The sequence below is a fragment of the Equus przewalskii genome, chromosome 2 (genome assembly GCF_037783145.1).
Source record: "Equus przewalskii isolate Varuska chromosome 2, EquPr2, whole genome shotgun sequence".
Taxonomy (NCBI): Eukaryota; Metazoa; Chordata; class Mammalia; order Perissodactyla; family Equidae; genus Equus; species Equus przewalskii.
Window position 1 is genome coordinate 57999382 of NC_091832.1, and position 12467 is coordinate 58011848.

General features: G+C 42.8%; 1 protein-coding gene across 4 annotated transcripts in view; it reads right to left on the minus strand.

Moving 5' to 3' along the window:
* Nucleotides 1–12467, minus strand: part of KIF13B (kinesin family member 13B) — a 188655-nt gene that overhangs the window by 11587 nt on the left and 164601 nt on the right. For 3 of the 4 annotated variants that reach the window (XM_070611418.1, XM_070611416.1, XM_070611415.1), the window contains one exon: nucleotides 1682–1744. The exons of the other annotated variant lie outside the window; for it this stretch is intronic. In XM_070611418.1, coding sequence (XP_070467519.1) covers nucleotides 1682–1744 — 63 coding nt within the window. The remainder of the gene's footprint in view (nucleotides 1–1681; nucleotides 1745–12467) is intronic. 4 annotated transcript variants of the gene reach the window in all.

The window sequence follows — 12467 nt, forward strand, 5'->3', positions numbered from 1 at the left end:
ACTCAGCAGTTTGATAAATCATGCATTTTCACGTGAATTGTCATTTACATTCCTGTCTCTGGGGGCCTTCCTTTCCCCCCTAGGCACACTTTCAGGGTACGAAATTAACGGCGCCTCTTGAGATTAACAGCCCATTTTTGTGATGGATCTCTAGGCTGCAAAATTTACTAAATCCAATAGATCAATAACTGTCACCAGCATAAATACTCTAAAAGATTAGGCAATCCTTCAATCATTTTTTTTGCAAGTTGTACATGTATTATTTATTCTTTTCTATTTTATTTTTAATATCACTGACCAGGAAGGGAAGAAAACACAAACAAAACTACAAGAGACTAGAATCTGAATGATAATTAAGGTCCCAAAAGAGTATGTGTTCCCTATTCCCCCGCGGGATGAGACCCCATCATGCCAGATCAACAGCAGCCTGCTAAGGGCCAGCTAGGTCCTGTCCAGAGCAGGGAACGGTCCAGTGACAGTGCCTTAGGTTTCCCTGGTATTAGCCCATTTGCTTCCATATGAATCCTTTGATGTAGGCCAGGAAGTATGATCACGTTCATTTTACAACATGGCCCAGAGAGGTTACAGGCTTCAGCCAGAGCCTCCAGTAAGTGACAAACCAGGGATCAGAGATCAGATCCACAGTGACGACAAAGAAGAGAACAAAGGTGGCAGAAGGCAACCCCTGATCGCAGTGTTCCTTCCTGCTGAGCCCGAGCGCAGCCTCCGATTCCTTCCATTAGCGCCTGGCAGGCAGCTGCTCCCACTTGACTGGAGTAGACATGTGAGTGGAAACCTATTTGCCGTCCTCGGGGTAGACCCTTACCATTAACATTTCCAGAGACTGCTGGGAGAGCCTAGACTTGAGGAAACCACCACGATGAGCAGCACAGCTGCCCTGAGCTGCGGACACAGTGGGAGGTCGAGGGTCCTCACCAGTTAGGGACTTGGTCCCATCCTGTCCCATTGGCCGTGGGGCCCCAGTCCTGCCTCAGCAAAATCATCAACACTACTCGGAGGCGACAGCAGGGGCCCACAGATCTATCTTCAGTTACATTCGTGAACACCAAGGATGTCCTGGAAAAGGGCCTTTTAGAAAGGAGTGAATTCATGGAGGTCTGAATTTCCTTTCCAATTATTTGGCCTTTTTGTTATTGTTTTAATAAATAAAATTTTCCTGTGAAGATAGAGCATTTCCTAAGAGAATGAATGCACAGTGGGAGAAAACAGCTTTGCTATTCATAAGATGAGAAGTGCTGTTCATCTGCGGGAGATCATAAGAGACTATTTTCTCCCCAGCTTAGCATTAGTCTTTTCACGCTGATATCATGAATCAGAATAAAATGTAAAACCGAGAATTAAGCAAACACTTAGAATAAGGAGATTGTTCTGTTTATAGAAATTGCCTTTGCCTAGCAGTGGGCTATTAACGCAGCAGACTACATTAGCAGTCAAGCACCTAAAAGTTTAGCAATCATATGATTAACACGCTGAAAATAGAAAAGTGTAACAAGGAAAATAGAGAGGGAGAAGACAGTGACCTACATGGTAGTTAATTATCAAAACGGGAACGCTAAAATAAAAAAGCCACGGGTGCAGACCCAACAATTATAGCATTGGGGCCACCCCCACATGTGGGGCAGCCACCTGCCAAGGCGCCACCCCAGCCCGACTAACTCACCTCCGCCATCCTGATCGGCCCGACATCCGGGAGGGCAGACTGCACCAGGATTCGGGGCACCGGCTGAGAAAACAAGGCGGGGTGGGGTGGGGGGGAGGTGCGGCGTAAGGAATCAAGAGAAGCAAAAGAGACAAAACCAGAGGAGGTTTTAATTGAACAGGCTGGAGAGTCCATCAGGAGGACCTACCTGAAGCGAACTTTTACAACTTCCAAGAATTCTAACAAGTCGCTACCCATTAAGCATGCCAAGGGCTGGGTCATCACACATATAAGGAAATGTGAGAAATAAGGACCACAGCAAGCGGCTCAGCCCCAACTGGCAATGCAAGACACACGCTGAACCCAGTAACGGATATGTGGCTGCTGACACGCTCTCAGAAGCTCTCTCCACTCATGCAGGGCACACGTCACTCAAGGGCTGTGTTTCTACCTACAAGCATTACAGGACTTTACAGAGAGAAGTGATCAGAACAGGAAAGATGGGGAAAGGCTTCAGACGGGAGGCGGAATACAAACCAAGCCTTGATGCCAGGGAACACTCGTGGTGCAGCAGGAGGACTGTGAGTGTAGTCCCAGGAAGCGAGGAGGGAGAAAGCCGGTCTGGCTCAGGCACAAGACAGAGCAGGAGGGATCTACGGACAGAGGCTCTAGCATCTGAAGCTAACTGACTCAGGAAATGACGAGGACCACCAGAGATGCCTGAGCAAACAAAGCAGGAGACTGATCCAGTGTGGAAGGAAAAGACTGGAGAAATATCTCAGGACTCAGGTGGGCCAATCACTAATGAGACTCTAGGCACAGAGCAGGTGTGAATTAATGGGTGCTACAACATCACAAGAAAGGACATCGTTACTTATGGATGCATGGTTCAAGGAGCAATAAAGAAGAGTAAAAACATGATTGGCACCAGGATAAGGAGAAGGGATGTCAGGAGAAGGAGCTGGTAACTGTGAAGGAGAGGAAATCAGAAATTCATTCAGTAGTTGCTGAGTTTACGATGGCAGCGGGACATGGAAGCAGAGGTGATTATCTTGAAGAAATCAGGAATCCACTTCTGCCTTTGTTCCCTCAACCAACCTCTGGCCCCTTCCCAGCTCTCCTGCTCCAGTGCAGGAGTCTGGACCTCGCCTCAGAATGCTCAGCTCTAAGAGGGCTCCCTCCTGGCAGAACAAACGCCCCTCGTCCTGTCTCACAGGAGTCAACATTGGGTGTCAGAGCTGGTTTCTGCACAGTACGAGTGTCTTTTCTCTTTTCGGGTCCACAAGGAAAAGCAGCTGGTCACTGATCTATTGTCTAATCTAAATTGCCTAGAGAAGTAAATCCCGCATCTTTCCATTTCCCTTCTTCTGGTCCTAAGCACTCCAGGTCCTCCCAGTTCCCACAGCATATCCGGGTGCCAAAGCCTTCTATGCCATCAAGGCCCTCTGCACAGCATGCAGGCACTAAGGCTGGACAGCCAAAGTCTTGCTTCCTACTGGGCAGCCCACACTCTTAACTGAAGAGACAAGAGCCCACCTGGAACAAGATGGCACACTTAAGGGCATGTGAACCTGAGTTCACAGCACCAAATCACTGCGTTTTGGCAAAGGGGACTACTATAACCAATTATGACTTGGGACGGCCCTTGGGAGAAAAGTGCTAAAACGGATTAATTCTGCTGAAGGTGAGGGAACAGCAAAAGGATTTGAGGAAAGGCACAGAGGAGAGGAGATTAAGTAGAAGGTGGAGCTAAATAGAACAAGGACCTAGGGATGAACTAAAGGAATATACACTTCACTCTGCAAACACTGGGGGCTTACCAGGGCTTTGAGGCCAGGGAGAGCTGGCATCGCAGGTGTGTTTAAGAAAGACAATGTGAGGGGCCAACGGAACAGAGTGAGGGAGGACGCCCTGGTGGCAGCAAGGCCATTGCACACGATGAGGGCCTGAATGACAAGACCCTCCAGCCTCTCCCTCAATTCTTTGACCAGGAAAGAGTCTCTCGCCTCCACTCCCACGACACAGTCCTCCTTCCCTCTCTTACAGCACCTCCCCTGTTCCCCTCACAGGAGCTCTCTCCTTCCCTTCTCTGCGTCAACCCCATGAGAGTGCAGTTATTTTCAAGCAAGTACCCTCCACTCTGCCTTAGAGTCTTTGAAGGCAGGGGCTGCTTATCTTTATTTCCATTTTTCCCATTGAATCTGAAGTGCCCCCCAAATGGAAAGAGGTTCACAGCATATTTCTTAGCAAAGACAGAAAACAGTTTCTTAAGCTCAAACTCCAAAATACTTACATTCTTTAGATTTTATTCAAAACAGACAAGATTGGGGTGAAATTTCCCCTTAAAGCATAAAAATGTAAAAATCCCAGCAAGGAAGGAACCATAACCACACAGGATGAAACCTCTTCTAAGATGATGTGACTCCTGCCTTCCTAAACAGAGCGTGGAAACGTAATTCACACTTTCTCTATGACTCAGAGTAATTAGAAAAATCCAGTAAATGATTAAAACAATGTTTGCTAAAATGAATTAAAGGCCCAGCTTGACTCTGACACTATGCTGGAATCCAGCAGACCCACAGGCTTCATGGTGCCACAGCCCCTGGGCCCTGACATCATGGCTCCAGGCTACTAAGCTGAAGACCTCATGTCTACTGCTCACAGGTTTCCTGTCACTATCACTGACTCTCACTGACCACATCCTGATGATCAGGCAACATTCTGCTTCATAAAGATGTCCACCATGACTCCCACCATTCAGATAAAGTGCAAACCAGTGATGATTAAACACATCTGAAATGGCTAAAAATGGTGTCAAAACAAGGTTAGATCAGGTGTGAGTGGGTCCTGAGTGTAATGTCAAGTACTTTGACCACACCTACTTCTCCAGTTCACACAGCAGTAGCTTCGTGGCGCCTCCCTCCACGGGGTGCTAGGTAGTGGTGGCTGCCAGATATTAACTCCGTACAAGTGAGGACCACAGGTAGATACTTCTCCGACAGAGGATGTTTGAAAGGTACACACTAAGGAGTGTGGGGGTACACAAGACTGGCCATGTGTTAATTTTTATTGAAGCTAGTGATGAGCTATAGTATTCTCTCTACTCCTGTATATTTCAAATTTTTCCATAATTCTGCCCTCCATGAAGATAACTGGAGCTCTGATCCAATGTCTAAGTTCAGTTCAACAACGACTTAGGTCTCACAGTGCACAAAGCATTGCAAAAAGCGCTCCAGAGAACTCAAAAGTCAGAAAGACGTGGGCTTTGCTCTCAAAAGATTGGCAATCCAGTTGGGGGAAGGACATGTATGCAAACAATTAAAACATCAAGGAAAATGATAGATATTAGAATGGAAGTATCCAAAGCAGAGAACAGTCAGAGGAGGAGGGATCACAAATGGAACAGGCCTAGAATCCCTTCACAAGGGCTGCTCTTTGAGACAGGTCTTGATTGAGCGGCCTCTCCCAGGGCAGAGGGACCCCTCACACATGAAGAGAGGCACGAGAAAGGCAGCAGCCCTTGGTGTCTGATGTGTCCCCTCTACTCACATCTCTACCCCAGGAAAAGCCTCTCAATCTTCCAGAAGGTCTTGGGGAAGAGAGAATGAGCTAGACTGACCAGCACTGGGCAGAGGGAAGGAAGGTTAGGGCCAAGTGGAGGAGGTCTTGGGAGCTTATGGTTGATTTTCACAGGCATTAAGGAGCTATCAAAGGTTACTGAATGAAGCAGTGATAAGAACTATGCTGACAGAAGATTAATCCTTAAATAGGGGAGATACTAAACTTGGAGAGACCAATTAAGAAGTTGCTTCAATGGTTCAGTGGAGAGCTAATAAGAGCCTTAACTTGGATGGTAAGAGGAAAAGGAAATAGAAACGAAAATCTAGAGATATCAAGGAGACTACCAAACACTTGGAAACAACTGGCTGTGGAAGCTGAGGAAAGAGTCAAAGACGATGCTCAGGGAGTACGGATGATAGGGAGAAAAGTAATGGTGGTATTAGCAGAAACAGCATGAGTGTGTGTGTGTGTGTGTGTGTGTGCACGCGCACCTGTGCCTGTGCATACCTGCAGGCTGAAGGGGGGATACCTAGCTTTCTACATTTGGCAATGGCTTGTGATGAATTCAGCAACCTTAGTCAGGGTATCAGAAATACCTGCAAAGTGCAGTGAAATCTTAAGTGTGCCATTTGTCCTTTACACATAACAGCTCAAATTTCCAAATGTGTATTGTTTGCATTTTAATGCTCTTTCACATATCCCCTGTGCAGACAGTTGCTTCCTATTTCAGGAGCTCAAAACATTTCAGATCATAAGTTCATTAATCCTTACGACACATCTGGTAACTATTAATAAAAATGACTGCAAAGTATTTCGCAGCTATAAATATTAAGCAGAAGTCCCATGCGGCAAACGAATATAAGCATAATTATCTGCATTTCACACTGCAGAAACCAAGGCTCAGAGGCTTTACCTAATGGTTAAACACGCATAGAGACAGAGGTGGAAAAGGAGTGAGTTCTCAAGCGCCAGCTGAACCTGCAGTCCCGCTGTCCACTGAGCACTGCTGAAGCTGAAGAGATGAGTCGGTCACGGGCAAGGGAACTGCTTAGACGTGTTTGAGGGAAAAGATGACGGTCACTTCTCATAGCCTATCTTGTCGTTATTTAACTCTGGCTTTCACAGGCCACATGAATGAAAACAGGGCAGAATAGCTCAGAAGTTCATCACGAGGCATAAAAGCTATGGTTGGAGACCCCGCTGCCTAGAAGAATAAAGTTTAATTCGTTGGCATGACGTAAAGACGACCCCCCACATGAGGGTGCACCCTCTCCCTGCTTCTTAGATGAACCCACTCTCAACTCCTTGAATGCGCTGCTTTGCCAGGGCCTGCCTCACGCTGTTCCTTCCCCCTAGGGAATCACGTTCCACCTGGTGAATACTTGTGCATTTTTGAGTCTCAGCTCAAGCATGATCTACTCTTCCTGAAACCGCAGGCAGAAACACTCACTGTGCTCGCTGCACACCCCCAGACAGACACACAACTCCAGCACCTACATCATCATCCTACTGATCCAGGGACACATCTCTAAGGGAGCTCCTCTAAACCAAGCTCTGACAGCGAGGGATTATGTCTCATTCATCTCTGTGTTCCCAAACATAAAACGGTAACTTAATGCTTGTTGAGTGAATAAACAAATAAAATAAGTGAATGAATGAATTACTTAAGTGACGTGACAAAAGCTAAATTGTACAGTTATATAGAATTTGGGAAAAAATAGACATTCTGAAATTTGGGCCTAGGGATAGGTAGAGGGGAGAAGAGATATCAGTAGAAGCAAAAAATAATCACTGTGTTCAGAAACAATGAATTTTCTGATGCATTTTTTCTTGTTTGAAAATGAACCTTTCCTAATAATCACCCCTTACTTTGAATTTGATAAATTCTTAAGTGTCATTTCCTAATGGTTCCTAAGTTAATATGATCTTCTAAGTCTCTTTTTTTTAACTCTAATCAATCATTTAAGTCCAAGCATAAGAATATGCAACAAGATGTGTAAGATTTACTGTTGCTACAAATAACAAGTAGCCAACCTTTGATTTTCATGTTGCTGAAGTGAAAAGAATATAAGAAACAAAACCAATCGGGAGAGTGCACATAAACAAAATATTTCCCAGTCTTCGGATATGTTCTCATAAAAGTAATCAACAATGGATAAAATCAGACACATCCCATTACCTGAAGATCAAGACTCAGCAATAACCTAATCAACATAAACATATTTTTTGAAGGTTACACTAATCAGAGGCAGTGTGGTTAGACTGGAAGAATGGGGAGTGGAAAGTCCAGCAGGGCTGGCAGTAAGCACCCAGCACTGGTCCAAAGGCAGGTGCTTGAGCATCCCTCATCTGACACCTTCAGGAACTGGTCCAGACATCCAGCTCCCGATGCTCATGGAGCAGCCTTATGATTTATCCTCCGGTTTTCCAGGGTGATCTGGACAAGAGTGTGCTAGCTGTGATGACACCAGCACTTCTATTCCTCTGGCAGTTGTATTTCTTATTTTAAATGAGTAACTCAGCATGCTAATTGACCCATTAGTCCCTTGTGTAAACCTCATCACCTCTGGGGTTGCACATTTGGAAGGTGGTGATCAGTCCACATGAATTCTCTAAAAAATGCCACCCAGAGAGGCTGATGGGTGGCCACAAGTTAGCGCCAGGAGAGACATTGTTACCCTACCTCCCACATGTTCCTTTCAATCAGTGACATTAAAGTATTGATGTGTCAAGCACGGGAAGGTGACTTCACTTTTCCAACCAATATTACCATCCCTCATGAAGTTTTTATATTCACGTGAATAAATTTCTCCAGTTTTATCCTCTTCAAACCCACCCTCCAAACTGCAGTCAGAGGAGCATCCTGAAGTACAAATTTGCCCAGGTCACTCTCCTGCTTTAAAGCAGTCAATGATTCCTCATTGCCCATAGACATTCTTTTTAGAAAGGAATGGGCAAGAAAAGGAAATATGGATAGGTCCTACTCAGCGCATTTCCACAGCTTCTAGTCCCTCCTTTGAATGCTTTACAGATTCTTTCATTGTACAAATACAATCACTTGCTATTTGTATTCAAATCCAGTGAAATCTCCTCAGATCACAATTGTGCACTAAATTTTGCCTCCTGAATATAAATCTCAGTTCTGCCACTCACCAGGCTCTGTAACCCTGGACCAGGTGCTTAACCATCCAGAGTACCATTCTCCCCGACGTCTAATCAGGATCTAACATCTCTAACTCTGCACCGTCCACCAGGGCAGCCGCCAGCCACAGGCACTGCTGAGCATTTGAAATGCAGCCAGTATAACTGAGGAAGTCAGTTTTTTTATTTTACTTAATTTTAATTAATAATATGTAAATTTAGAAATTAAAGTGGCTTTAAGTATGTCTGGAATAGGTTGGGCATGTGGATCTATTTTTTCAACTTCATGAACTCTAAATGCAGATCAAGTATTTCCGATGAAAATTTAGTACCCAAATTGAGATGTGCTAGAAATGTAAAATACACACCTGATTTCAAGGACTGTAGAGAGAAAAAGATGGAAATACCTAAGTTTTTTACATTGATTACATATTGACATGATAATATTATGAATATACTAAGTAAATTATACTATTAAAATTAATTTGACCTGACTCTTTTTGCTTTTTTAAATGTGGCTACTAGAAAATTGAAAATGACACACATGGCTCACGGACAGCACTGATCTGACTCAGCACTGTGGCTGAGCCGACGTGTACGAAACTCCTGCACACAGGAAGGACATTCCTAAGTATCACAGTTATCCTGATCACTGGGCTTTCTTGAGTTGTCTTGCAAGACATTTCTAGGTTGGCTTACTATAAGCACATTTTTTAAACAATCAACTATTATATCTCATCTAAAACTCGAAAGTTTATACTCGTGTTTATCAGTTCCAAAGCCATTCAGGATACAACATTAATTCCATTTTCTTTAGAGCAAAGAACCTTAGAGTTTATTAATTTACTTATTCACAAACATGTAGCAGGTGCCTCCTATATTTAAAGATCGTCCCAGGAGCTGGGAATACAGTGTGAGCAACACCAGACACAGCCCCCATGCTCCTCAGAAACACGCACTCAGGGTCTAACACCCGAGATTTCTATTTAATTTTAATTACACAAAACAATTAAAAGGACCATTTTTTCTCTCAATAAGTAAACTATTTTATCAGCAGATAAAAGCGAATGAAGACCATCCAAGTAGACTTTTTATTTCACTCTAAGTGTTAGTTCAACTTATTCAAGGTACTACATATAGAAAATTTTAAATACTAATATTTCTGTAATTGTCAGAAAAGACAGTTTCTTATTTTCAGGATTTAGCTAGTTTACTTTTTAAACTTCTACATGATAGTTGCTAAAACTTATTTAAATATTTATGTGAAAAAAATGATTTAATTTTTTTTAAAAAGGATGTAATATTCACTTCATCCAAAATAACGTTTATTAGTTTTTCAAGTGTAAAGAATGAAGGATATTTACTTAAAACATAGAATATCTGTTCATCTAAAAACTTAAAAATAGGGTCTATATCTAGACTGTTACCAACTTGGTATGCCCTGAAAGCTAAGAACGGTTTTTACACTTTTAAATTGTTGAAATAAAAGAATACTTTGTGACATGTAAAAATTAAATGAAATTCAAATTTCAGGGTTATGAATAAAGTTTTACTGGAACACAACTAGACTCATTTCTTTGTATTGTCTGTGGCTCGTTTTGACAGGACAGTAGAGCCTGCAAAGCCTAAAACAACACCATCTGGCCCTTTAGAAAGAGAGCCTGCCACGCCCTGGTGTGGAGAATCAGACAACAGCACACAAGGCCGATTTCTGAAGAATGGTCGGCAGCCTGAGGTCTCATCCATCGACCTCTACGCCATCTCGGAAACTATCTTATCTTCATTATTTTTCAGATTAGCTACAGACCTGATTCTGAAGACAACTTTGTCAACTTAGGATCTCTGTCAAGACAGTATCTATACATTTCTGGGGCAAAGACAGACAGCAGAAAGTCATGATTCTGTAAAACTAAAAGAGAGAGAAGAGTCTCCTATCAGGGGGCCAGCCCAGTAGTGTAGTGGTTAAGTTTGTGTGCTCTGCTTTGGCGGCCTGGGGTTTGCAGGTTCGGATCCTGGGCATGGACCTACACACCACTGATGGTGACCATGCTGTGGCGGCATCCCACACATAAAAATAGAGGAAGACTGGCACAGATGTTGGCTCAGCAACAATCTTCCTCAAGCAAAAGGAGGAAGATAGGCAACAGATGTTAGCTCAGGGCCAAGCTTCCTCACCAAAAAAAAACCCTGTCTCCTAACAGTAGTAAGGATGCCCAAGAATTTATCCTTAAAGCAACTGAACAGAAATCACCTGCCTTGAAATTTTCTTAAAAAGTCTGTACTCCAGAAGGCCTGTGCAAACTTCCCTTCATTAACTCAAGAACAAGTGAACGTAGCCTACTATATCCAAATATATTTATCATGTATGGTACTAAATGACAGGAAAACATGCTCATATACATTATTATTTTTCTTTTGGTGAAGAAGAATGGCCCTCAGCTAACATCTGTGCCAATCTTCCTCTCTTTTATATATGGGACACCACCACAGCATCGCTTGATGAGTGGTGTGGCTCCAGGCCAGGGATCTGAACCCACAAGCCCAGGCTGCTGAAGTGATGCACACCAAACTTAACCACTATGCCACCGGGCTGGCCCCTACATTATTTTTTAAAGAACTCGAACAATTAAGCAAAACTGAAGGCTAGAAAACAAAATATAGGTCCTTTTTCTTATTTTAGTTAGTTAGAATGATGAACCCTTAATCAAGACACAAGGACAAGCATTTATATGGTTCCTCCCATCAAGACATCCCAAGTATGAGTACCCTAAAACAGCATCTTTGTGGCAAGGGAAGAACTAGTTGCTGGTTTGTTTGTTCTCATTTTATATGTGGAAGGATCGCTGACAGGAAAGATGGCGTAACTACACAAGCACCTTTTCAATTAGCACCAGAGATCAGCAGGGTGCTGCTCTCTCCTCAAGGCTTTGTCCATCTACCACCCTGGAAGCTGTGTTGAAATTGGAGAAAACACCCCTGCGGTTGACAAGACAGTCCTAAGCAATGTGCAGGACACTGAGAAGGGGCAGACAGTAAAACAAGGATGGGCTGGAAATGTGACTGTGCTTTTGATGGTGGAAATTAAATCTAAGCGTTAACTCTTTAACTCCCTAGATGAACCAAAGAGGCCATTTGGAATCCCCAAGTTTGAAGTACATAAATAGCTTCATCTGAACACAAATTTCTTGATACATGAAAAAAGCTATTATGCCAAATTAATTCAATCTAACTAATTAGAGAGCAGGAAGTTCTTTCAATTATTTTATGTGCTGTCTGAGAAACACACTTGAATATGAGTACAGATTTCATTAATTGCAGTTCATTATTTTCCAGATTAGTTACTAAACTTGCATCAGAAGGTCAAAGACAGCAATTTTGTCAGCTGCCACCTCTGTCAGTTCAGTATCTCTGCACTTCTGGAACTCAGACAGAAATTGATTTCAAACAAAAACAAATCTCCATAAAAATGAGAAATATAAGTCTTTATGAATATGTTCAAACCAAAGGACTTTGTAAAATATTAAGAATCATTGTTTTTAAATCTTCAGAATAAACTGCTAACTTCTACCTTACAAGAAAAGATCCACGAATCTTTTCAAATATTGAAATATAATGCAAAAAAAAAAGCATCTTGATCTGAGAACATGCTGATTCCAAAGAATAAGTTAATAAACATTAATCTTTTCACTAGAGTCTCACACCATGGTTATTTGTGTCTCTGCATGAGGGAGGGAACTGAACATTCTTGTTTGAAAATGTCAAGGACACTCTGATTAAAAGTACCTTTTTGATAATAATCATTCCTTCATTACGCAACTTCTGCCTCTCTTCCACTTAATCTAACAATGAAAATATGAGGAATGACTGGTAGAAACAGGACCTATTCCATTCCTTGGTTCTTACTTGGACTATTTTTATATTCTCAAAATCTTCTTATTTTTTAAAAATAGAAGTGACAGAAATCCCAGGGTTTCCTTCCCAAGTACCCTGCTATCGATAAATCACTCTACTCATTCACAGCGGCTACCATTCTCTGTGTTAATTTCATTCTGCCGTCCTGTGCCCTTCATCCACGAGTTAGTGGAGCCACCCTCACACAATGCTT